General features: G+C 47.3%; 1 protein-coding gene across 1 annotated transcript; it reads right to left on the reverse strand.

Moving 5' to 3' along the window:
* Positions 1 to 284: 284 nt before the first annotated feature.
* On the reverse strand, positions 285 to 27,420 carry tdrd7b (tudor domain containing 7 b). The gene is made up of 20 exons (XM_056575399.1): positions 25,830 to 27,420; positions 22,624 to 22,765; positions 18,545 to 18,740; positions 16,870 to 16,949; positions 14,751 to 14,950; positions 14,512 to 14,663; positions 14,190 to 14,406; positions 12,951 to 13,288; positions 11,827 to 12,010; positions 11,391 to 11,502; positions 10,712 to 10,914; positions 10,197 to 10,331; positions 9,113 to 9,196; positions 8,328 to 8,462; positions 6,573 to 6,683; positions 6,055 to 6,203; positions 5,139 to 5,374; positions 3,656 to 3,839; positions 2,817 to 2,977; positions 285 to 2,390 (listed from the first exon to the last, which is right to left on the reverse strand). Exons 1-20 carry the CDS (start codon positions 26,091 to 26,093, stop codon positions 2,170 to 2,172), a joined length of 3,504 nt encoding a protein of 1,167 aa, XP_056431374.1. The 5' UTR covers positions 26,094 to 27,420; the 3' UTR covers positions 285 to 2,169.
* Between the last annotated feature and the right edge of the window lie 252 nt (positions 27,421 to 27,672).

The raw sequence follows: 27,672 nt of genomic DNA on the forward strand, positions 1-27,672 counted from the left end.
GTACATCACAGATGCACTTTGTCACTAATATAACTATAGAGTATATTTGTGATCAGTTGAGAAGAATGCTATCTTAACTTAAAGCATAGACTGCGTCATCCTATGGTATATTCCAGGAACCATATAAGGAAGCTGTACTTTGTCACTGAGAAAAATAGTGCCTACATTTGTGAGAATATGAACCCCTTACTGTAATACAAATTACAAAAAATGTATGCTTTGCTTTTTTAATAATTAGAATTTTTGAAAATTTGAAACTTTGAAAACAATATACTTTACTTTTGTTGTGCACTAATAAAAGGTGATAAAAAAAAGAATCCCAGTCAGAAGATTATCATGTGTTATGGGCACTGGCCTTCAGACCCAGGATCAACTTAATGAGCTGTTTCTCTCTGTGGTTTAGTCTTACAGCCTGTACCACTCCTGGTTAACAAATGGAAACCATTAAATAATGGGCTTTTATTCAGAGAATAAATGAACACAGCAATTCAAACTCATGTCACTATAATCTCATAATTTACGAACCATAATGCAGCTTAAAGCAGCTTTGTCGAGGACTGTCGTTTTAAAGAATGACAAACATTTGCAGTTATCAAGCCGGGGGGAAAATAACACAATTATACTCATTTATTCACGCATGCTTTCGTGTGACAACACATTTGCAAAAGGTTTAACGTGTTAAGAGTTGTAGGAACAAACCGAATCGTCAAACGTATTCATATATTATTAATTTCTAATAGTAAAACTATCTGTAACACAATATATTTACTATTAAGTTATATGTGCCAATTCTGCTTTCAAAATTGTTCCATAGAGCATTCCTAAGCATAACTTGTGATTCTTGAGTCTTAAGACTCAAGCTTATACAGTAACGAAGTAATTCACATCATTTGGAGAGACAGTTAAGTAATTTGAGAGAAATACAAAGTGGATGCCGAATTGGCCTTAGTGTTGAAAGAGAAAAGGAGGTAAATATAGTGGCAATAGATACAAAGTGTGGAAATGGGCTTCAACACACATTCACAGCAAATAGTTATTTTTCAACCCTAACACAGCATATTCTTTTCATTTTCTTTTACAAAAAAAGGAGATTTTCTTTGCACATCCTGGTCACTTAAAAACAACTAATATTGATTTTGCAATTTACCTTCTTGAATTGACTGTGTATCCAATTGTTCATCATGCATTTGCTTAACAAACTACAATGTATATTAAAGGGTAAAACATAAACTAAATGTTATCTCATCTTCTAATCTACACCAAAGCAAAACTACGGACATAAACTTCAATCCGTAAAACTCCACAACTGACATTGTGTCCAACGGCCATTTTAAAACTGGATATTTGACCCTCAACTCCTCAGTAACGTCCATCCAACACATTCAAACACGCGGAATATCTTCTTTCTAGTTAGATAAATGAATGCGTTCATATTCAACCAGGTAAACAAAGCGGGCAGAACAGGACTGGTTTGCATAAGTGGAGAAAGGCTGAAAGTGGTTTACATTCATGTCTCCATCTTCCTGGCCGGTGAGATGTTTGTAAACGGAACCACTCAATATCTCAGAGGCACCTCTTTGTCGCTTCATTCTTTAGCCCAGAATACCCTTCTCGCTATGTCCTGCATTTGGTCCGGCGTTGTCTGGAGTCCACAGTGGTCCCAGCAGTGGGGAACCCCCCTCTCCCACAGGCTCAAAGGGTGGCTGAGTCCTAGTCAACCCCCACCAGCATGACAGCCAACACATTACATGGATGCACCAACCTAAGTACGCTTTTGGAATAGAAGCCTCATCTAGCAGAGGGGTGTGTGTGTGTGTGTGTGTGTGTGTGTGCACCTAAAGTGGTCTCGCTGTGTGGTCCACGTCCAGTGGATAAATGTGCAAAGCAAAGCATGTGTATCGTATCAAAGATTACAAGATAAGCGGCGCACAGCCCAGAACACAACTAGAAAGCAGGGAGGACCTCATCACCTTCAGCCATAGCTCCCTTCCACTTAACACAACCATACCCCGCCCATAAAAACCTCTGCTTCCTTTCGTCCATGTTCAGCGGTGCACAAGAAGCAGCTCAGACTTCCATCTCTTCTTTTAAGGATCAAAACAAGCAGCACACAAACGAGTGGGGGACACGGGGCCCGGCGGTGGCTCTCCGGCCGCGCCCGCGGCCTCCTCACGGCGCGCTGGCCAGGTCCTCGGCCACCTCCGTCATAATGTCATGCACCCAGACGTCGCTCTCCTCCCGCGACGTGTCCACCAGGTACACGCTGAGCCTCCGGTCCCAGGCGCACGCTGCCTCCGTCACTGACTCCAGCTGGGCCACCAGGGGCCGCTTCTCCACGTGGTTCCTGAACACGATGGAGGCCTCCTCCGACCACTGCCGGGGCCGCACCCCTGGGGGTGGGGGGAAGAGGGAGGGGGGGGGGGGGGAAAGAGAGAGAGAGAAAGAGAGAGAGAGAGAGAGAGAGAGAGAGAGAGAGAGAGAGAGAGAGAGAGAGAGAGAGAGAGAGAGAGAGAGAGAGAGAGAGAGAGAGAGAGAGAGAGAGAGAGAGAGAGAGAGAGAGAGAGAGAGAGAGAGAGAGAGAGAGAGAGAGAGAGAGAGAGAGAGAGATTAAGACTGACGCCATACACTCCTCCATATGGTATGACACAGAACGACTCCTTATCTTCAAAAAACATCTGGAAATTCCCCTGGTTCATGAACTGACTAGAGCACTCGGTTTGACCAAGTGTTAAACATGGGTCGCTCAAAAGGTCACTAGAATAATCAGGATGCAGGTTAAGTCTCTTAACTACACTTCTCCCCTCCCCCCTACTCACCCGCGAGCTGGGCGGTGACCCCCTGGAAGGGGAGGCGTCTGAACTCCGGGGTGAGGGTCCGCAAAAGGGCGCGGCCCACCAGTTCATGGCGGCCATAGTCCAGCTCGTACACGGACACTAGGCCGTTGGTCAGCACGCTCTTCACCAGCACCCGGTGCCAGCTGGGGGGGGGACAGCATGGGGGATTAACAGGGACAGCATGGGGGGGGCGGGACAGCATTGGGGTTTAACAGGGACAGCATGGGGGTTTAACAGGGACAGCATGGGGGTTAACAGGGACAGCATGGGGGTTTAACAGGGACAGCATGGGGGGTTAACAGGGACAGCATGGGGGGTTAACAGGGACAGCATGAGGGATTAACAGGGACAGCATGGGGGTTTAACAGGGACCGCATGGGGGTTTAACAGGGACCGCATGGGGGGTTAACAGGGACAGCATGGGGGGTTAACAGGGACCGCATGGGGGGGATGGGGAGAGCATGGGGGGTTAACAGGGACAGCATGGGGGGATGGGGAGAGCATGGGGGGTTAACAGGGACCGCATGGGGGGTTAACAGGGAAAGCATGGGGGGACGGGGACAGCATGGGGGGTTAACAGGGACAGCACAGGGGATTAACAGGGACAGCATTGGGGGACAGGGACACGGAACAACATGAAACAGAGTAGAAAGAACACAGACCAAGACTTTTATTAGCGAACAGCGGTATTTTATTTTATTGGCTGTATTTGTCAGATTGTTTTGTCTCATGTCTTTTTATATCATTTGTGTCTTTACCATTGCTGTAAACCAAATTTGCCTTACAGGACAAATAAAGTACTGAACTGAACACAGACTCACTTGTTCTCCACCTTGGCGGCATAGATGTGGTGCTTCTCCACCTGCATGGGGGGGTCCTCCGTCTGGTTGTAGTGCAGGATCATCTCCCCCATCAGGGCCACCAGCTTGTACAGCTCCCCCCAGGGCTGCAGCACAAAGTGGCCCGGGTGGCAGGCCACCGACACGTAGGCGTCCATGTTGCTGCCTGGGGGAGAGGAGGAGCAGTTAGGGCTTATTGAGGCGTCCATGTTGCTGCCTGAGGAGAGGAGGAGCAGTTAGGGCTCATTGAGGCGTCCCTGTTGCTGCCTGGAGGAGAGGAGGAGCAGCTCTGAGGGATATGACATTGGTTCTAAGTTTGTAATAGGTGGGATAAGTGCGGCCGCTGTCACTGTAGTTTGTTTTGGTTTGACCACAGACAGCATGGAGGCAGAACGGGCAGAACTCATCGCGATCATCATAAATGGTACAGCAACGATGCATCATATATTCTGTTGCATTCACAACATCCAAAGCATTGATCGATGAATGGATGATTGGAGCATGAGTTAGAGACAAATAGAAGAAACAACAAAGAAGAAAGGCGTCTTGAAATTTTTTGTTGATTTCTGGTTTTAACTGAGAAAACAGTGAGTGGAAGGACGAGACCCTATAATGTTCAGCTAACTGTTGTCAGTGATAATAATAAAAAAAAGGATTTCCTCCAACGTGTACAGCTGTGAAATCATGCATTGTAATTTATTTTATGATGTATACTTTTAGGGTTATGATAAGACATAACTATTAGCGTTCAGAACAAATGACTCTGAAAAGCAGTGGGAACAAATGGCAACAGGCTGATTATCATTTAGTGGGCCACTCAATGACATGCAAATGCAAACTGAAGCGTCATTAACACGCGGCTGGCACGCGACATGGCAACTACTATTGGCTAAATTTGAATTGGGGATATCGACAATATCAAAAGACATTGCAGGATGCTCAAGGAGGTGCGTAATATAAAAAATAAATAAAAGTGTTGTCTATAGACACAACGTCTCAGCTGGGAGAGTGTGTCGAAGGCGGGGGCGTTATGTTGATCCTGTGCTGCCGTTGTCATGAAACGTCTGTGTCAGCGTGCGTGTGTGCAAGTGTGTGTGTGTGCTGCAGGCTGCTTGGCACATGCTCAGTGACAAAGTGTGCCGGAGTAACTTGTCCGACAGGCCTGCTATTACATAGTAGTAAGATGTTGATGATGTGTTCTTCATCAAGCTTTCAAACATATTTGATGTTCCCTTTGTAAATTAAGCATATGAAATGATATTTAATTTTTTGTAAAAATTAACCAAATAAACGTGTTAATGATGAAAGTCCACATCATTTACGAAGACCTAATGAATGTATTTAATGAGATCTGAGGTAAATGTTAAGGGGATGTGATCAGCATGTCGCGGCTTATGAACTCATTTCAAACCCCCTTAACCTCCACCAGCGAGGGTCTGAACTGGCACCTCAAGTATGTCCTTACCCACTGGGGGGAGCTCCAACAGTGGGGGCAGCTGGAGAGGAGAGGGAGAGCCAGTACCAAGGGGGCTCATCCCCCCTCCTCCTCCGCCTCCTCCGTCCCCTCCTCTTCCTCTGGAGCCCAGCCCAGATAAAGTCCTCCTCAGCGGGGGCTGGGCGGGGGGCCCGGGGCTCCCGTTGGTGGCCTCCACGCTGCCCTTGGTGGTCGAGGATGCCGGGGGGGAAGGTGCCTTCACGTTGCTGTGAAATCAAGTTCTGTATTTAATTTATTTGTAGGCACTTTTATTTCATAATTCCACATTTATTTAGTTCAGGAGACTTATTTCATACTACCATTTCTTACTTTCCATCCGTTATATTCAAATGAGTTGTGCTTATCTCACAGGTTCAGACCAAAGAAAAGCACCACAACAGCACTGAAAATACTGCAGCAATGAATGTATTATGGCCCGATCTCTGCCTCTAAAAAATAAAGCTTTTAATGAATTGGTGAATGATTAAAACATCATAACGGCAGTGGGCTTCTTACCTACCAACCGTAAACCATTTAAAGATCCCATATTATGCTTTTTTAGGGTTAATAATTGCATTTGGGTCAGAATAAAACTTGAAACTTGAATCTTGAAGTCGAACGCTTTGCGCATGTGTCGGCAAATTCACCCCCCCGAGAAGTTGTAAACATTGCGGGTAGCCAGGAGGCTTGACTTCTGCACTACAGCACCGCCAACTGCAGTCTGACGTCACACTATTACGGGAGTAAATGCGTAAACAAGCTGTTTCACATACTTATTTAGGGGCGTTCTCGGTGGGCGTGAACACTCCCCCTGGCTCAGACATGTTGACTTGATGTAAAAACATACATGCATACATCTAAAGCAAAATAAAAAGTTGAAAAAACATGATATCACCCCTTTAGAGACCTGTGGCTGGTGAGGTAGGCGTCCGGCTGCTGCCTAAACAGCTGCGACTGCAGCATCTGGCGGTTCAGGCTGTGCTCGTTATCAGTGGAGCTCTTGTCGGTGAAGAGGTGCACGTGAACGCAGCGCTTGGCGCCATCCACCTTGGCCACCTGGAAAGGTAGGGAGGGAGGGAGGAAGGGAGGGAGGGAGGGAGGGAGGGAGGGAGGGAGGGAGGGAGGGAGGAAGGGAGGGAGGAAGGAAGGGTCAAGAAGGAAGGAAGGAAGGAGTAGTGGAAAATAATTAAAGAAAAACGGAAATACAGAAAGAACGAAAGAAAGAAACTTACTGTTACAAATTTGAATAATAACTAGTTAACAACATGATTGTTAACAAGGAGAGAGTTAATCAGTTAATCAGAGATATATTTTTTAATCCTCAACATGAAATCCATGTGAACATCTTCAACCCCCCAGTAGTCCTGAGGACATGGAGAGTCCTCAACCAGGTCCCCATGAATGGTGAAGTCCGGCCCCACCCACCTTGATGGAGCAGCTCGGGGAGCTGAGAGCCCTCTCTCGGAGCCACTGGACGGCCTCAGGGCTCCAGGCCCCCAGACCCAGGTCCAGCTCCGCCAGACGGCAACGTACGGCCTGAACACACACCGTGGGAGAACATGAGGGTCTGGGACTGTTGACCTGCTCGGTGGCATTTCGCTGCCAAGAACCGCCAGCTAAAATAACTTTACGCACGCACACAGCTTATGCATCAGTACACAACAGTTTGATGACGATGATGATGGACATTTACAGCGCTTTTCTAACTAGTGGCCACTCAAAGCACTTTCCAATACTGCCTAACATTCCCACATTCATTCCCACAATCCCACATTCAGACACCAACGGCGGAGCCAACCACGTGTGGCGACAGCCAGCTCGGCAGGAGTAGTGAGGGTAGGGTGTGGTGCTCAGGAACACTTCCGATCCGAAGCTTGGAGGAGCTTGGGATCGAAATAGCAACCTTCCGGTTACCAGCCAAACCACTCTACCTCCTGAGACACATGCCGCCCACTTAATGCCAGCACACAGCTTCAGTACAGTTCATCAGTACACAACAATTACTTTTTTGGGGGACCCTGTCGCACCAAGTGGGAGGAGCCAGCCATGGTCAATGAATCCCTGAATGTGATTGGTTACATTTGCCGGACAAAGTCCAAGAACCTCTTGGGAGAGCCTGGACGGTTTATTTAGTACATCAGGCAAGCTCAGTGTAACAAGGTCAAATGCAACAATCCACCTAGGGGGCTTTACAGGGCTCCTCCAGTGCTGCGGTGCAATTGATTGACAACGTACAAACCACCTTCTTAGTATTTCATTGAAACACCCCCCTACATTCAAAGCACCGTATCTTCATCTGAACTTAAGTTGGTCATGTTTCCAATGAGAGATCAAACGCCGGCATACAGCCGAGCTCATCGCAGCTCCAAGCCATTACCACTCATCATACCAAGACCCAGACCCAGACCCAAGAGGGACACTGCCTGACACGGCGCTCCGTTGCTCATCTGGTCTGTGTAGTGTGTGAAGTGTAGTGCTTGTGTATAGTGTGTGTTTCTGCTGTAACAGAGTTCGACTCGGACCAAGAGTGGATCACAAAGCCACTGATCCACACAGCACTTTTGTGATAATGCAGTTTTGCTTTTTAAATCAAAACTGCATAGCACTTTTTGAAGCGTTATTCCCATACCACATGTGTTCTGAGGGCACTATGGTTTGTTTTTGTACCGATTAGACAGTTTCAGAAAGGAAAGGTCCTTGTGGCGACAGCCACAAAGACAAATGATACATGGTGGCAAAGTGCCACTATTTAATTGTTTAGGGAGAATTAATATATTTATTTCTGCTTTACCAAAGACAAACTGTATCGAAATAAACGAAACCCCAAAACAAAACTGTTATGTGAACTGTTCCACTATTAATTATATATGTACATGATCAAACAAGCCAACCATGTTTAGCAATACACTCAGTCCCTAAGGGAAACCACGAGCAGGAAAGCACTTTGGGAGTGTTAGAGAAAACCGTTGGTGAACAGAGGGGCCTCATCTGGTCCTGCTCTATTACTGCCCTCGCCAGCAGAGAAATACAGTCAAAGTGCTCGCCATAATAAGATAAAGTATCATTTAATAAAACAAAGTGATTTATGCTCGCGATTTTTGGCAGTGTTGCGCTGCCATAAATTACTCACTCACTCACTCACTCACTCACTCACTCACTCACTCACTCACACACACACACCTGTGGTGGGATGGTGGTGAGGTCTCGAAGGAACTGCGGTGGGATCTCCCGGAGCTCGAAGACCTCCACGGACGCCTGCACCCCCAGGTCCACGAAGAGCAGGTCCAGCACGCGGCTGCCATGCAGGTTGGTGATCTGCAGCCGGGGAGGAGAGGCTTACCAGAGGAGACGTGTACCACATGCTGATCACAACTAGGGGCGGTGGGACACATATATCGAGACGGCGATACATCGTCGCCCTTCTTCATGCGATCAGTAATCGATACACTGGCGCCAAATATCGATGTTGTATTTTTACATAATTTTTTGGGGAAAAAAGTTATTTTGCTTTTTTATGCTTTATACCTGAAGAGATAGACAGGAAATATCTCTCCAAAAATCAATATTTTAATGAATAAAATGAGGCGCTCTAAACAGATTTCCCTGTTGTGGCGCTCAACACATGAATGAAGAAAACTATAAGACGAGTAAATGAAATACTCAGTTTGGACCACGAATAAAGACCGAAATCCAGCACTTTGCCTTTTCACAGCCATTTTGTATTTATCGTTAGTCATATATCGTGGTGTATCGTTACAGGATTATTCGATTATTGCGGAATCGCTGTATAGTGGTATTATCGTATTGCGGGCCATTCATCTTCTATCGTATTATATCGTGAGGTACTCTCGTGAGATCCCATCCCTGATCACATGAGCCCTGTTCTGCTCAGGATCAGCATGTCTCTGTTCCCAGTCAAATGGTTGTTAAAGAAGAGCTGTGTGTTTAAACCCCCCCAGCCTCACCTCCACGCGGGACCACTTTCCTTTGTAGCGTGCCAGGCAGCGCTTCCCACAGAAGGGCCTGGAGACCAGGAAGTCCGAGGTCACCTGGAGCACAGAGGGATTCACCGTACATGAAGATGTTAGAACTGGAGCCTGTTGACGGAGACTCCGATAGTGGTCAGGGATTTTAATAACATTTACATTTTGAAAAAGCGACATACAAATTCATTCACTCATTCACACAGCGACGGCGGAGTCAACCACGCAGGGCGACAGCCAGCTCATTGGGAGCAGTCAGTGTGAGGCCCCTTTTTCAGCGACACCTCGACACTCAGGACAGCTAGGAGGAATCGGGGATTGAACTAGCAATCTTACAGTTACCAGACAACCCGCTCTACCTCCTGAGCTACTGCTGCCCCTAATAACCAAGTTAAATGTATACATTTTTTGTCCGCAAGCTCATAGCTGACATCAATAGCACCTAACCAAGTCCTTCATGTGAAGTAGAATAAACGTTGTGCTCCCTACAAAGATATGACTTCATGACAGATAAAGCCCAAATTTACATACTATCATTATTTGTATTCACCGCTGTGCTTGTACAAAGGTCCGCCTGGGGCGAGCATTGGGACTGAGTCTGTGCTACAGTAAGGTTGACCTCAGCAGAATAACGCCAGCAACAGGCTAACCAGGCAGTGGGGCCAGCCTGCAGATTAAAGGGTTTGGCCAGGCCTCCCAGACAGAGATTATAGGGCTAATCTCAATCTGTTCACAGCTCTGTTGAGGGAGAGGCAGCCTACTGTTCCTTTATACATCAACACAGCCTATTTCAGGCTGGATGTCTTCTTTGAGGAATGCTTGTTCGTATTGACCCTTGGCAATATGATGAGGCAATATTACCAATTTCATCAGAATGAAAAAACATATGATGAATTGATTTATGGGGAAAATGTATGTATGGGATTCCTTTAAAGAAAAGCATTTATAATATTGATGACAGAGTTGCATGTTAAGGCGTTCATGAGTTGTTGAATGTCTGGAAAAATCGTGTGCAAGTGTGCGAGTGAGCGAGTGAGCGAGTGAGTGAGCGAGCGAGTGAGTGTACCTGTGAGTGCAGGTAGGCCTCGGTGCGCTCCAGAGTCTCAGTGAGCATGGTCAGGCCCCTGGAGGGCGGCTGGCAGTAGAGGGTCCCGTCCGAACACACGCTGCTCACCACCACGTTCGTGTAAACCTTGTTCCCCTGGGGACACGCGCACACACACACACACACACACACACACACACACACACACACACACACACACACACACACACACACACACACACACACACACACACACACACACACACACACACACACACACACACACACACACACACACACACACACACAAAGGGGGTTAGAGACCCCAGTGGAGGTGATTGTGGCAGTAAGACATGCAAGGTGATCAGGCAGATGACAGCAGATCAAAAGAGACGATCCCCATTGTGCGTTATAGGTGACACCTGTGGCTCTTCTGAGATGACACCTCTGTTACGCACACGCACACGCACACACACACACACACACACACACACACACACACACACACACAGACGGACAGACAGACCGACACACACCTGTAAGGGGCTGGCCAGTGTCTTGTCCCGCAGGGCCTTGAGACAGGCGGCGTTGATGTTGACGTCGTCGTCCTGAGACGTGTCGTACAGGACGATCAGCGGCACGGGGCCTCGCTCCAGGATCTCGGCCAATAGGATCTTGCCGCCGGCCATGGCCTCAAAGGTCTTGAGGACCAGGGGCTCCTGGCTGAAGGGCTCCAGACCTGGGGGGACCGAAGTCACATGGCACACGTCAGCATGGTGGTCCTCGAGAGGTGGACAGCGGCAGTAGCTCATGAGATGGAGCAGCTTGACTGGTAACCGGAAAGCTAAGTGTTCAATCCCTGGTTTCTCCTAGCTGAGTGTGGAGGCGTCCTTGAGCGAGACGCCTCACCCTGACTGCTCCTGATGAGAAGGCTGTCGCCCTGAGTGGTTGACTCTGCCGTTGTTGTGTGAATGTGTGCGTGAATGGCTGTAAGTCGCTTTGGATAAAAGTGTTGAGGCGGCTAAAAAATCTTTGCCGCCTCAATTCAATTAAATTCAGTGGCCATTTACCTGTTACTAGGGGGCACACAGTTATGACTATGTACTTTGTGTGTGCCGACAGTTTCCCGTTGTGTTGTGATGCGGTCGAGAGCTATTGATAAATGGACTAAACAAGTTGTATAAATACAATTATCGGACAGGTCACAGGACTTACCCGCTAGCTGACACTTGGTGGCCTGGAAAGGCAGCTTGGAGAACTTCTTGTGGAGTTCAAACACTTTGGTTTTACTGATCACTTCCGAAAAGCCGTGATCTACGTAGAAGACCTAAAGAGACGCTTACATCGTTACAATCCATTTATAACGGTATGTTGGTTTATAATGGTTATATGGCTATGTGTGCTGGCAAAAATAATTTCTATAAATTTAAATATGAACACCTCGATGATTGAAATTCTACCTCCTCCACCCCAGTTTTAAATATTCAGTATCAATCACAATTGTTTTGGGTAAAACTTTTGAATAAAATTAAGGATTGTTCGATCAAAACAAAATGCAAATATTGTTTCAGACAAAAAACAGACGACATCGACAAAAACACAAAACACAACAGTAGGCCAAATTGAAGAAAGTTGACCTTTCGAACCTCACCTTGGCCTTGTCTCCCATGACCTCGCAAACCTGCGCCCGCAGCACCTCCTCCTCCTCCTCGGCCAGCACGGCGGCCAGCTGCCCCACGGCGGGGGAGGAGCATGAGGAGGAGGAGGAGCCGTAACACTCCCTCATCTCGTCCTCCATGGACTCCTGGGCCAGGGAGTAGCCTTCTCCGATGTACCTGAGGAGGAGGGTGGGAGAGGGGCGGTGGGAACGGGGAGGAGAGTGTGGAGGTGGGGGCGGGGGGGGAGAGGGGGTTGAGAGAGAGGAGGTGGAAGGGTTACCAGGAAGAGAAGGGGGAGAGGGGGGAGTGGGGAGGTGGAAGGGTTACCAGGAGGGGTGAGTGGAGAGAGAGTTAGCGGCTGTTTAGCTGTCTTTCTAAAGCCCAGTTCAGACCAAAGATTCACCTTGCAACGGCTTGCAACTCGCAACTCCTTGCGACTCCTTGCGACAAGATGGGCTGCGACGTTCTAAAACTGGGCCGTTCACACTGGCTGCAACGGGCTGCGACGCTAGGTGGTTGCCCTAGCAACTGTGAACGCTCTGGCACAGCTGAGAGCCGCAACAGCATCATTTGCGTAGGTTAGGTTAGATTAGTTAGGTTTGCGATTAGTTAGGTTTGCAATTAGTTTTATTTTTATTTTGCTTGAGATTAGGCTAGAGTTACTGTGTTTTGTCATTCTCTGGATATCGGATATTTAAATCGGATATTTTTATGCTGGAGTGGACAGTACGGTACCGGGACGGAGTAAGGCCGTGACATTCAAGTTGTTCTGTGCTGTGATTGGCTGAAGAGAAATAGTTAAATCCCCGCGTTCTAAAACTGGACCTTGCGATTTGACATGTTCAATCTCTGTCGACTCCTTGCAACTCCTTGCAACGACCCGTTCACACCGCCCCTGCGACGTTCTAAAACCGTCTTGTTGCAAGCCGTTGCAAGGTGAATCTTTGGTCTGAACTGGGCTTTAAAGTACAAAGAATCCATGATGAGAAACTGGATAGAAAAAATGACCAGAAATGTATTTCATTGCATTCATCCATAAGATATATATACCGTAACATGAAGAACTTCAAATCCCCTGTTTGACACTTTTCCACCCACAAACCGAGGTGTTCCTCACCTGAGCAGCACTGTGTTGGTGTTGCTGGCCTCCACCACCAGCACCGAGGGGTACTCCTCCCGGGGGATTAGGAGCGGAGGAGGAGGAGGAGGCGAGGCCCGGCCGCTCAGCCGAGACCTCCCTGCCTCCCTCTGCTCCTCGCGCTGCTTCCCCTCCTGCTCCTCGCCCGGTGCCGAGCCCTGACGCCGGGGGCCCTCAAGGCCTCCTCCTCCTCCCCCTCCTCCACTGCTCCTCCGGTACAGGATGGCCCGCTTTGGGTTGTCCGGCATGGGGTAGTCGATGGTGCAGAAGGTGGAGAGCAGCTCAAGGTTTTCCAGGATGTGTCCGGGCAATTTGGTCTGACGAGGAAAGACGGTTGGTTGTTGTTTGCCGGGGATAACCCGGACCTGGCCCTAACTCTGACCCTGACCCTGACCCTAACTCACTTGATCCTGACCTTGACTCTGACCCTAACGTTTCGTTAGGGTCGCTATGGTCGTAAGGGTCATCTATCATTTTAATCCTAACCTTTCGTTAGGTTCAGAAACGTTAGCATTTAGCTTCTACCGGGCGGACATTACGTTAGCATTTAGCTTCTACCGGGAGTACATCGGATATGTCAGAAGCAGGTAGCCTCTAGCCGTATAAATGGGGGTCCCGACACACAAACGCCCGATTTATAATATTCATATTTCAAATTGAATAATCATTTTAATCGATTGGATGTCCGCGACGTCCGAAATGGTTAGATTTGCGATCGCCAAGCTTGTGGCTATCACAAGAGCTGTGATCCGCTGTAGCCGAGGTTGGTGCGTGTGACGTGATGGCGCGTGATGGCGCCTCTCCTCGGCAACAACCGAGGAGAGCAGCCAGGCCCAGGCTGTTGCACTTTTTTCTTCTTTAAGGTTGAAATACAGCCACACTGCTGACATGTTTTTTCAACAGGAAGCTCTCATGCGTTAGCTCTCATGCGTATGCACCTCATTGACGACTAACTGTTGTTATCACGTGAAAAGCTGCGCGGATCGGATCATATCTTTCTCCCCTCCGATATCCGATCCAGTGTAATTGGCCAATATCGGACCAATACCGATGCCGTGGATCGGTCCGGGACATCCCTTATTAAAACCCTGTGTCTTTAACCCATTCACCCTGAAAACTGACCTGAGTTCTTCAATACGCGTATTAAAACCCTGTGTCTTTAACACTTTCACCCTGAGATCTTCCGTAGGCGTATCTAAACCGCTGGTGAGAGCTGACCTTGTAGGTGTCCTTGAAGAGCTTGGGAAGCGCGTGGGTCCACAGGCCGCTGGGGTACTTCTGCAGCAGCTCCTCCAGCCGCCGCCGCAGCTCAGGGGTGAGGCCTTGGGGGGTGAGGCCTGGGGGGGAGCCGGGCCGGCCGGGGGAGGAGGTGGATGGGGAGGGGGAAGGGGAAGGGGAGGGAGAGTGGGACTGGGGTTGAGGTTGGTGTCGGGGGCTGGGGCGGGCTGGGGGGGCCGCGGAGGGTGGGGTCCGAGGAATGGGATGGGCGGTGGAGGTGGGGGTCCGGTGGTTGGGAGGGGCGGGAGGGCGCATTGGGGGCCTGTCGGTGCGAGTGTCCACGGGGGTGGCGGGGGAGGATGGGGGGGAGGACGGGGGGGAGGAGGAGGAGGAGGGTGGTGGGGTGGGGGTAATTGGTTCCTTTGCGGGGTAGAGGAGCAGCTCGGATCGGTTGCTGCTACAGGGTCTCTCTACCTGGAACACAGGGGGGGGGGGGGACAGGTCAGTGCAGTACAGTGAGTTCGGCTCCTCAACCACAACAACCACAGCAGGGGGCCGTACAGTGCAGATGTGCGTCCAGGCCTCCAGGTCTTGGAGCACTCCGGCGGGGAGCTCCTGCTGGTACAGCTCCTTGTAGGTGTGGGGCAGCTTGGAGGCCCAGAAGCCGTTGCTGTACTTGGCCAGGATCTCCTTGAGGTGGGCCTGGACCTGCGGTGTGCCTCCAGCCTTCAAACGGCCGCCCTCGTTGGGGCTTGATGGGGCTGAGGAAACACATATCAGATCTAGATTCAACCTGCACCACCACGACGGGGTCACATCAGACGCCTCTAGGGCACGGGTCTGCAACCTTCACTATCAAAAGAGACATTTCTGGTCCCTCCCGTCAAATAAAATGTATCTGGAGCCACAAAACCTATTCAACCCCTTAAATTAAGATTACACAGCATCTAACGTTTTACAAATAGTTAAACTACATATAAAATAACTAATAGCCTATAGTTTCTTTGTTACATTTATGAAATGTGTGGGTGTGTGAAATGGGGCATTTACTTCGTCAAATATTGAAACACTTTATTTAGCTTTTTTAGTGTCACAGTATCTGTCATGGTCCGCCCCTGGTTTTCCCATTCCCCTGCCTGCCACCCTGATCTCTCCGAATTAACCCAACCATCTTCACCTGTGCTCCCCCTATATCAGTCCTCTCCTTTCAAACATTCCCTGCCAGATTGTCTCTTGTGTTTCACAGTGCTTTCCCGCGACTCGTATCCTGACCCACCTCCGATCCTGCCTGTCTCTGATCCCTGCCTTTCTGACTATCCTGCCTGCCGCCCAGCCCCCGTCGGCCTGTCTGCTCCTCTGCCCCCGACTCCTGATCCACCAGCCTGCCTCCCCTGCTTTCGACCCTTCGCCTGCCTGACATCCCGACCGCCGTCGAGTCCCTGTCGGTCTGTCTGTTCACCCGTTCCCTGCTGCCCATCTGCCCTCCCGTTGCCGACCTCTGCCTGCTGACTACTCTCTGCCTGCCGATCCTGTGTCTGAATAAACTCTTGAAACTGTTCTACGCCCGTCGTCATTCTGTGCACTTGGGTTCTGCCAAACGCCCACGTTACAGTATCACCTTGATCTCCAAAATAAGAGTTGGACCCTTTGAAATAAAAAGTAAGTAGTTTTTATTATTTAGTTTAAAAAAAAAAGCTACATGGAGCCACTGCAGAGTCTTTCACAGCCTCATTCAGCTTCAGAGCCGCGGGTCGCTGACCCCTGCCCTAGAGGCTTGAGTAGGAGCTAAAAGTATAGAAAGAAAGTTTGATGTTCAATTAACTGCATTCATTTTAATCCAGAGTGGGGCTGAAAGCAAACCAACAAAGGAAGAAAGAAAACAAATCTTCCAGTGTGAGCACTTAGTTATTCTCCCGTCACCATGTTTTAATTTACTTGTTCTTTGCTCTCTCTCTACCTTTACAACCGGAAAACTCCTCAGTCTTCATTTCATGCCATTTACTCCATTGTATTCCTCTGACCTCCTGTCCCCCAACCAGCGCTTAATGAACAGGAGGAAGAGGAGGCTTGCTAACTCATTCAGAAATAGCCCATGTTTCAGACCTTTTAGCGTTCGTGAGTGTGTGTTCTTGTAGACGAGACGTCTTTTGTGAGATGCTTTTGCAATTCATGGGGGAGGAGCAACGATGATGTGGTGTGAAGTGTTACGCCTCGTGCCCACTGCACCGTCAGTCAAAGGACTCAGAAGGCGTGGCTGACAGATGGGGGAGCTTTCCAGGGTCGTCAGAGCCCGAGTAGTGTCACAGTGCTTACATTTGCATACGCGATCTGATTGGATGACGGATCCGTCGCTGCCGAAAAAGTTGAAAATTGTTCAACTTTTTGACGGAGCCTTCAGCGCACGGATCCACAATGCATTGCGTGTCCGTCCCCATTCAAAGTCAACGGGGATCAGTCAACGGACGGATGCAGTGGGCATGAGGCGTTAGGCTGCCATGTGGGTCATAAGGTAGAGAAGATAACCGGAAGGTTGCTAGTTTGATCCCGGGCTCCTCCAAGTTGAGACCTAACCCTGACTGCTCCTGAAAAGCTGACTATCGTCCTGTGTGGTAGACTGTGCGTCGCTTTGGATAAAAGTGTCAAGTGCGTGTAAAATGCCAGTGAGTGGAGGCGGGCCTACTGGGTGGCTGAGGGTTCCTGGAGAGGTGAGCATTGAGCTCCTTCTGGAACCGGGACGGGAGGGTCATCCTCCTGTCCAGCCTGCTGGCACGACCAGGAGAAGATGAGAGAGCATCAATACATACATTCAATACACAATGAAAACAATACGTGAAAAAGCCTCACCTGGCCCTGTCTGTTTGGACTCTTGGGCTGGGGTACATTGAGTCATCGGTGTGCTAAAGTGTTAAAGATCCCATGTCATGCATTTTTTGTGTTAATAATTGCATTTGGGGGTGCTACTAGAATATGTAAAAACATATCTTGCATAGCAACATGGAGCACCAGCAGCAAACTCTACAATAAAGCGTCTCAGCACCTCCGCTATCCCGGTCAAAGACAACGAGGTGAGGCTACAGTTCTGAAAGGCTGCCACACATTCTCCCTTATATTGTGAATCCTTTAGACTTAAGGCCCAGAATGAGAATTCCCCAGGATAACAAATGATTGGAAATGCCACTGCCATTATACATAAGGGGTTATCAAAGAAACATTAACAACATTTATGGAAGGAAAGTGTAACACAGTAAATTGCACACAAAAGATTTTGGCCCAATAAACATTTCCTTTTACAAGCTCGGCAAGGCTGTGATATCATTCATTCACCCATGCTCCCAAGGGGACATCTGGCTGTCACGCACACAACCAGACGACTATTAGAGATGACGTCCATAAAAACAATCTGACATTTGAATCATCAAAGTTTCGAGGTCAATCCTAGTGTGTATCTGTAGTGTATATATATGTGTATCCGCATTGTGTATGAATGTGTGTCTGCAGTGTGTATGAATGTGGATACAAGTGCATACACACATGCATGTGTGGATATGCACTCACGCACACACACAGAGAGGGTGAGATAAATACCCTAAACAGAGAGATGTGCTGATTCACTCAGCAGAGGGTTAGCGGCGCTAAGCTAGCAGAGAATAAAATAGGGATTAGTTCCAGCTCCACTCGCCATGGCTTCCAGAGACCCCCCATTGTGGTTCAGAATGAGAGAGACACAGACACAGAGCTAAAGAGAGACGGTGGGAGAAAAAGTCCCAGAGTTAGAGAGAGAGGGAGGAGAGGGCCACAGTCTCTTAGAGAGGGAGAGCGACATAGAGATAGAGAGAGGGAGTTAGAAAGAGAGCTCGAGACAGAAACACATTTAATAGAGAGAGAGTATTGTCATAGAGTTGGCGAGAAAGGAAAAGAGAAGGAAAGAGAGGAGTGATGTCCTTTTTTTTTATAATGGATGGCAGAAAGCTACATGCTGAGTCTTTGGAAGGGGAGAAGACATTTGCAGCAACCAAAATGTTACCATAAAATGGTATCCAGGATGATGTATGTTAGCTGGATTTAAGTTAGCTACATAGCACCATGACTCAAACAGAGTTAAATAATTGAATACCCACACTACCAAAAATAATAATATGAATATTTATTAATACCTAACTAAACATAATACATATAGAGTAAAATAATAGATAATCCATAATAACTTAGTAGATAATAATATTTGTCATTCAGACATTGTTAGTTGTATACGGCACTTATAGGGATAAAAAAACGAACAATTCCTGATTAACAAATCAGACTTTGTCATTTTGTCAGGACGAACCTGTTTGAAGTCGATTGAGAGAGTGACTCACTTCTCCATGGGAGTGGTTGGCTTCTTGCTGGGCGAGTTCTGGTTGGGAGGCTTATTTGGATGCAGCCCAGGCTTGCCCTCCGATTGGCTGTCCCTCACGTCCCTCGCGTGTCTGAAGTCTCCATGTCCCGCCCCCCGGCCTCTGCCCCCCCCTCGGCCGCGGTGCTCTGGCTGTCTGAGAGACGTCTGAGGCTTGGCTGTCAGGGAGAGAGACGGACGTCAATGTAGGGTCTGACACCTGGAAGTCTGTCCAGACAAATATACAGACAGACACACACACACACACACACACACACACAAACGTGTACAGAGACACACAAACACACACACACATTAGCCCCAAATCCTTTTCCCGCCCATCTCTGTCTCCCTCCACTTGTCTATTCTGTCTTTCACTCTCATAGATATATACATTGATGGACATCAGATATACTATTTCCGAAGCCAACTCTATAAAGAATATTTCCTTTCACTATCCCTCCTAGTGTGTGCAAGTCATCCTTCTACTGTTTGTCCTCTCTCCCTCCCTCCCTCCCTCCCTCCCTCCCTCCCTCCCTCCCTCTCTCTCTCTCTCTCTCTCTCTCTCTCTCTCTCTCTCTCTCTCTCTCTCTCTCTCTCTCTCTCTCTCTCTCTCTCTCTCTCTCTCTCTCTCTCTCTCTCTCTCTCTCTCTCTCTCTCTCTCTCTCTCTCTCTCTCTCTCTCCCAATGACACAGCACAGATGATCAATGGGCCGGCTGCTCTCTCTCTCTCTCTCTCTTCTATGTTCGTCTCCTTCTCGTGTTCCTCCTCTTCCGTCTCTTTCACTGCCCTTACAATCACCAAGCCTTTGTCTTATATATAACACACACACACACACACACACACACACACACACACACACACACACACACACCCCTGCTCTGTTGCACAGGGGAAGTTATGCATGACTTCCAAACTTAAACACCCTCAGATAAACACACGCACCCGCCCAAGAACACAAACCTAACCTGAATGTGCACACATAGACACATGCACACGCATATCAATTGCCTTAACGAAGAACAGGCACGCAGAAAAAATCATATACATAAGGATATATAATAACACTCAATACACACACACACTAACACCAACTTGCTTAGCAGACGTATCGTCACCTCGACAACATGGAAGCACAGCCGCGATTCCTGTCTCTCCAACCCGGAAAAGGAGCAGACAGAGAGAATGAGAGAAAGCGGAGGAGAGAGAGAAACGCAGTCGCGGGAGAGTGAGTGAGAGAGAGAAACGCAGTCGCGGGAGTGTGTGTGTGAGAGAGAGAGAGAGAGAGAGAGAGAGAGAGAGAGAGAGAGAGAGAGAGAGAGAGAGAGAGAGAGAGAGAGAGAGAGAGAGAGAGAGAGAGAGAGAGAGATCAATTGGTCCTCAGCCTCTCTCTCTCCCTCTTATCCCCTTATTTACATCCCTTGCCCTGCTCTCTCTCTCTCTCTCTTAGGCTCTTGGAGAGGTTCTTTCTCTGCTCTCACCCTCTTACTGGCCTGTGTGGTCTCTGTTCTCTCTCTTAAAGGAACAGTCCACCTATCTTCCATGAGAAGATAATGCAGGAGCTACAGGGAGTTGTGTCATGGAGTTCAGATCCAAAATGTAATGTCAAATTATGTTTTTTTTTTATTTTAGGGTAAATTGTTTCCTTAAAACTGTTATGTTTTACATCATCTCATTTGTCAGCCAATGTTTTTCATCATTACTTCCTATCTCTTTCTTCCCCATTTCCTTCCTTGTGTGTGTGGTTGTGTATCACAACTCAGTGTTCAAGCTTGTCATACAAGTACACATCACATGTGAGTTCATCTGAGAGTGTGTGATTGTGTGTGTCAGTCACACCTCAAACTACAATATGTATTGTTAGCCACACACACACACACACACACACACACACACACACACACACACACACACACACTGGCAGGCGAAATAGGCAAGTCATTCATCTACTCTGTATCAGAGAAGATGGCTTATAATACTAAAGTACCCCAAATACCAAAGTAAGTAAATTTACCAATGTACTTTCTACGGTATGATTCACTCATTAAAAAATGTATCCTTCACCCATTCAGGGAGGATACCTGCTTGGTTCTAACTGTTGTTCTTTCACAGACGGGAAGTTGAACCCATGACATGTTCAATTGTTTTAACAGTCCCGACCACCAATTCCAACTGTTCTTGATCCCTGTTGTGGTTCACAAATTGACTCATGCCATCGATTTTTCCAACAATTGCATCTAAATGAGGCCCCCTTCACACACACTTACAGAAACACACTCACAAAACCAGTCACAATCTCAACTTGCATCACCAGAAAGACATGTACGATGAATCTTTCCTAACCTTACCGTTGTGACAGTAACGCTGTCAAACTGGTCCCAACCAAAACACAACCATATAGTTGAATTGAGCTAATCACATGTTCTCCAATATCGGATTACAGTGTTGGGTTGTGCATTCAGGAACAGTCTTTTGTATTAACCGGGTGCGAAGTTGGATTCATACAAAGGTAGATTGTGCAAACTAACCAAACTCATGGGGTGTAAATTGTAGCTTCTGACCAAACTTAACCCAAATACTATTCTGATTTGAACTCTCGAGCATATCAACAAAATAATAACATAATCATATAAATCCCCTAAGAACGAGGGATGAAAGTGACTGACTCTACACATGCCATTTTTCTAGCACTAACGTCATATTATTCAATTGTTATATTATAAAAAAAAAAAAAGAAGTGTAAATTCATAAAATAAAATAATTTAACATATTTAGGTATTGATGTTTTAGTGTCTAGACTCACTAGGTTGTTTGAATCAAAGACACAATGCACTTGGTCCACGAGGGCCGCCTTCGGACCTCTATCTGAAACCACACTTTAGATAGAGGCGAGAGAAATACTCAATGATTTATTTTCTCTTTGTCCAAAGTGTGTCTCCTGTGTGGATAACTAATGCCGCATTTCCACAGGCGGGTGCGGGTCAGTTCGGTATGCAAAGGTGAGGTACGGTTCGCGTTTCCACTGCCAAAAGTGGGCGTGATCCGGACTGAGCCGTAGTGAGCCCTGCAGTACTCATCTCGCAGTACTCCTCCATTGGGGTACTGAGACGTCTGAAAGGGTGCCAACAAGTTCGAGCTAGACACGCCGTCCGTTAATTGGTCGACAGAAACGTCAGTTCCGTGCGACAGAGGGATAATAACAAACAAACCCAGTACCCGCAAGGTATTTCTGGACAACGGTGAAAGCTTAGTTTAAAGAAGAAAATGACGCGCAAAAGTTTGACCTCCTTTTTGGATGTCCTACATTGTGGCTCTTTTGTCATTTTGTCGCGTTCTCCTTTATCCTTGGTTTTATTAGCAGGCTACACTGCGTTGGGCTACTATGAGGTCACGTTGCTTATGTAGCTGCCGCAGCTATTGCCACCCTGCTTAAACCTCGCCGTACCATAAGGGTACTTTCCGCAGTGGAATCGCGAGCCCTAACTGAGCTGGGCTATACTGCACCTTCACCACTGGGCTTAGGCGTGCTTGGCCTAAGACTACCTACCGGTGGAAATGCGCCATTATTCTGTTCCCCTGCGAGCCACTTTCTGTGGCTTCCTTTTGTTTCTATACATGCGGTTTTCTCCAAAAAAGTTTGGTTCCCTATCCACATTTTTCATTTGGGATATTTTCAATCCCTGCGAATCGCTTCATCCCCTGCTGGTCGGCCAGGGCTAGCCGTCCGTCCCTGACCCCAGCCGGTGTGTGTACGTCCACAATGACCAGCCTCACTGACGTTATAGCCCCATTACACAGAGATGTCATGGCAGGACAACACAGGTGTTGCTATTAACACTGGTTAGGGTCTGCTGCATCCCCGGGGAAGAGGTCGGAGGTAGCTTCACTAGTCTACTCCACTAACCCGGGCCTCGGCATATAAACATGGCCCATCCGTCATCAGTGCTATGAGCGACACATGTGTCTCCCGCCATGATGCCTCTCCCTCCTAACCGTCTTCCTCCTCTTCTTCACTTTCATTCTAAAGACAACCCCCGAGCGCCGTGCTGACGGAGGCCTACCGTTGAGGATGAGCGGCACGGCGGGCTTCACCCTCATCTGGGTGTTGACCAGGTGGGCGGGGCCCGTCCTCTTGGAGCTTCGCTGTCGGGCCACCACCTTGGCCACCTTAGTCTCTCCGCTGGCCGCCGCAAAGTACGCCGTCTGCGGGAGAGGAAGCGGGAGAGATTATAGAGGTGCTCCATGGTTTAGTCACCTTGGTGTTTCGGTTGATACACTTAGCATATCATTAAATGTTTGTTATATTTCATGTTATTACATAATTGCATTAATAAATACATTTGTTCATTCTTTTTTATTCACTCATTTCGCCTATTACCAGGATTGTAAACCAATCCATTGAGGGAGGATTGTTTCCAAGTGTTTGGAAAACTGCTGTAATCACACCAGTATTTAAAGCAGGGAACCCCATGGTCACAAGCAACTATAGACCAATTAGTATCTTACCAAGTGTATCAAAAGTTGCTGAAAAATGGATATCCGAACAGATTATCACACATCTGAATGCATCCTCCTTCTCATTGCATCCATTGCAGTTTGGATTTCGTAAACATCATTCCACTGAAACAGCAAAGTGTTATCTTTTGGTAAATATCAAGGCTAGAGTGGACAAGGGAGGCGTAGTGGTAGCCGTCTACCTTGATCTTAAAAAAGCCTTTGATACTGTCAACCATGACATCTTAATTGCAAAGTTGACTACGTTTAATTTCTCATCGAATGTGATAACATGGATTAAATCATATCTTGCAGAGAAGAAACAATGGCCCTCATTTATCAAACGAGCGTACGACAGAAAACGTGCGTAAAATGGACGTACGCTCATTTCAACGTTGAGCTTGGCATTTATCAATTTGAACGTGAGCGCAGGCTGCGATGAAATCTCACGTCAGGTCTGAGCTCGTGTACGCAAGTTTTTTTGGCGCAACATACGGGTATTTCAATGATGAATAGTGCAGCACAAGTAGCCCATGTTCAACATCTGTATTACTAAATAAATTGGAATTAGCCCAGCCGTTCAAACAATTACAATCAAGTCAGGCCTAATTAAAAACAGTATTGCTATGAAAATAATTAGAATGTGACAGGTGAAATGTTTATTCAGCTGTCTATATTAACAGGAGCTTTGCCAAATAGGTGGTCGTGTCTCAGCGATGGCAGATCTGGCTCTGTTAAGGACCTCAACGCACAGACGAGAGAGTTTTTCGAGACCGCGCCGATTTTTTTAAGGAGGGCGATGAATGGCTCTTGAGTCGTTTTCGTCTCCCAAGGCATCTCCTGATGGAGCTATGCAATGCTTTGGAGCCACAGTTAAGGCGAGAAACTAGGCGATCAAACGCAATACCTGTGCAGGTTTGCTCTACCTTGGGATTTTTGGCCACCGGGATCTTGCAGCGGGAGATCGGGGACAGGTCTGCTATTTCCCAGCCAAGTATTAGCCGAACAGTGCCAGCAGTTTTGGCAGCTATAATGTCCCTCTCCGAACGTTATATTAAATTCCCATATAATAACGATCAGCAAACTGGAATCAAACGGGATTTTTATGCTATTGCTAGGTTTCCAAATGTGATTGGTGCGGTTGATTGTACCCATGTGCGTATGATCCATCTATTAATGATTACGCGTACATCAACCGCAAAAGCTACCATTCAGTTAATGTTCCGATTATTTGCGATGCCAGAATGTCAATCCTGAACATGCGCTGCAGTCGCACTGCACCGGCCTCCTCCCGTTTCTTGCTTGGCCGGCTTCACAGCAGCAACACGTTTTTTGGTGCTGAGCTTCATGTCGGACCATTTTTTCTTCACCTTATTCGGAATTAAATAACTTTAACGGAATGCAAACAATAGCATATATGTGAAATGTTTTAAGCTGGATAACAGAAGTTGTACATTTAATTTATTATTTAATTAATTTAATTAACAAACCTCTTCCGTAGCCCGACGAACATTGGAAACACTATTCACTGCAACAGTTATTTCCTTCCATATAGCATTCTTTTGCTGGCCTTTAATGCCAGCTATAGGCTACCAAATAAAACCAGACGGTTCGCATCCACCAGTGACCCGAGCGTCTCCATTTGGGTCTCGGAAAAATTCCTCTATTTTACCGTTGGACGTTACTCCATGTCGTAAAAGTTAGGGGCGAGACTTCTGAAGACGTGCTTTTATATGGGCGTGTTACGTTAATTACGATCGATCTCAGCCGCCGTATTTATCAACACCATGATCCTTCGTACGCTGGGATTGGTGTGATACGAAGGTTTCGTAAATCTCACGTGGGTCCTATCGTAAGATGAATCATGCGTTCAGATTTGCGCTCATTTCTACGTTCGTTTGATAAATGAGGGCCAATGTGTGCGTATAGGTGATAAAATCTCACAAATAGTCAAAAACTGTGTCGTGTCCCACAGGGCTCTACTTTAGGCCCCTTATTGTTCAGTTTGTTCATGAATTACCTTTTTGATGCTTGTCCAACTTCTGTTACTTGTCAGATATATAGTGACGACACGGTCATCTATTTACATTCTAAAAATAAGAAAAGAGCTGCAGATGAACTATCAGCTGCCATGGTTTATGTTTCTTACTGGTTGACCAGTTCATGTTTACATCTCAATATTAGCAAGTCTGTATGTATGTTTTTTTTATAGTCTCACAAAAACTCAAGTGAAAGAGGTTGTAAACAGAATCAAATTCAATTCAAACAATTTTAGATATATAAGGAATAATTTGATTCAATTAAAAAAGTAAAAAAATATTTTAAAAAAAATTAAATTGAAAGCACAATGCTTCTGTGTTTATGGGCAGCCTATATAACAAGGTTGTCTATGGAAAAAGGGCTGCATCTAGTTTGACACAATATTAAATATTATTTTGATCTATTCTCAAAACGCATTGTTATTGACTGTTTCCCAGGTGAAAGGTTCAGGGTTCGGTCCACCACCTGATCCACCACCTGATCCATCACCCCTCCATGGTGGTCAGAGCCCCTCCTCCACCCTCCACCCCTCCATGCTGGTCAGAGCCCCTCTTCCACCCCTCTATTGTATTCAGAGCCCCTCCTCCACCCTCCACCCCTCCAACCCCCATGGTGGATCAGAGCCCCTGCCCCACCCCTCCATGGTGGATCAGAGCCTCCTCCGCCACCCTCCACCCCTCCATGGTGGATCAGAGCCCCTGCCCCACCCCTGCTCCACCCCACCATCAAGTACCTCTCCTCCACGGGGGCGCTCGGTCCGCACTACAGAGGGCATGCTGGCCAGCAGGCCCTCCAGCTGGTCATGGCCCAGCAGCCTGTGGGGTATGTGCTCCTGGGTCAGGGCCTTGTACTGGGCCGTCAGGCGGGACAGGGACACCCCGGCCGGGTTCGCCTGAAGGACCTCCCGGAGCATCTTCTTCACCAGCTCCGCGTCCGCCATCTGGAGAGGAGAGACATGTTTATCACCCAAGAGTCTGTGCACAACAGGACCAACCATGGTTTGTGCACAACCAAAGGGCGAGTAGACGTCGGTGTGGCCCCAAACACCAGAGCAGAAGTTGGTGTTACTCCAAACACCAACACTGCTTAGTCAGAAGGTGGTTTATCTATGCGTCAATGTGCTTTATCTCCACTAGTAGTAGGAGACCAGTCCTACTAACTGGTAGTAGGTCTACCAGACCCATACTGAGTGATAGGAGCGAGCTCTGTGAATAGGGTTGATACTTTAATCATCATTAATCATTAATAAACTGGTACGGGTTAATGTTAAACGCCGCTCTAACAATGGAGAAACAAAGACAATTACTATGTTTACTGAACTCCATTAAAGTGACAACCAGAACATAGTTGAACACTTTGAATTTAGTATGCCTACAGTTTTATGTACCGTTTTTCTATTTAACTTTATCCACACATAGCCTGAACTTGTTCTGTTCCTGAGGACTCAAAGAGCCATATGGCCCACCAAACATTGATAGTATTTATCACAGCTCTCAAAACTTGATGAAAGAAAAGATTCTATAAAATATTACGGCAAACCATGATGGACTTTGTCCCAAAGACAAGGGACACACCCTCAACATTTTAACTTTTCTTTCACTTTAGACTGCTCGACAACTTGCCTTAAGTGCACCTTTGAAACTATTATAGTAGGACTATGCCTATTAAATGACTATAATAAAACATGTTGCAGTGACAATAACCTATACCTGGGGTACCCCAGTGTCTCGGTGGGGTGTAGTGAGGGGGCTAATATCCACTCATTGTCCTACACACACAATAACATATCTAAAAATAATGGATATAACTCGGACAATAAATAACAAACCAATTGCATTTCCATACTATAATGGGATATAAAAAAAGTAAAAAACAAGTAGTAGGACAAGCACTAAAATTCTTGGATGTTGCACATTCCCTTTTAGCCATGGACTAAAACTGCATTTATAACACTGAATTGTTATCGCACAGCGGTGCAGAATTCATCGGGACGGGCCGGGGACGTCATCCGTCACGCTGCCGCTCCACACCCATTCAGTCTCCTATCGTCACACAAACCGGGATAAAGTTTCACTCTCTTTTCATCGGAACCCAGTTTTCAAGTCACCCTGTTTGTGCGGCGTCCTTACTGTTGTTTCTAACTTTCTAACCGGTTCGCACGTCCTGTCATCTGTTAGTTTCAATGTTATCCAAAGTGATCCGCCGCATACGTTACAAACCTTGTGTGAGGATAAAGTGACTCGAGTTAACATCAAACACAAGTTAACATCAAACCCCACCCAGCATAGCTCGGCTCACACACACACACACACGCATATACTCACACATACCATAACACACGGACACAGAGTCGGTCTATACCTTGAGAAACAGACTGGGTGAAGGGGAACTGAGTGGAGGACCTGTTGCTGCCGCGTTCCGCTGTCAATCTGTCAGTCTGTCTGTCCAACCGGGTCCTGCTGTCAGTCTGTCTGCTCCCTACCGAGTCGATCTACCGGACTCAAGCCGGGCCCTGATTGGCTGGCTGCACACTGTCCCAGGTTAATTAACATAACGTCGAGACGCAACCACCACGG

This window comes from Gadus chalcogrammus, chromosome 17 (assembly GCF_026213295.1).
Source record: "Gadus chalcogrammus isolate NIFS_2021 chromosome 17, NIFS_Gcha_1.0, whole genome shotgun sequence".
Classification (NCBI taxonomy): Eukaryota; Metazoa; Chordata; class Actinopteri; order Gadiformes; family Gadidae; genus Gadus; species Gadus chalcogrammus.

What these genes read in the sequence shown, in the direction of transcription:
- tdrd7b (XM_056575399.1), bottom strand. Translation starts at nt 26,093, where the DNA reads ATGGTTGGTCCTGTTGTGCACAGACTCTTGGGTGATAAACATGTCTCT. An exon ending in AGCGCCCCCGTGGAGGAGAG is followed by an intron (nt 22,766 to 25,829) that starts GTACTTGATGGT and finishes CCTCTCCCGCAG; the next exon opens with ACGGCGTACTTTGCGGCGGC. An exon ending in GGTCACCGCCCAGCTCGCGG is followed by an intron (nt 2,391 to 2,816) that starts GTGAGTAGGGGG and finishes CCCCACCCCCAG; the next exon opens with GGGTGCGGCCCCGGCAGTGG.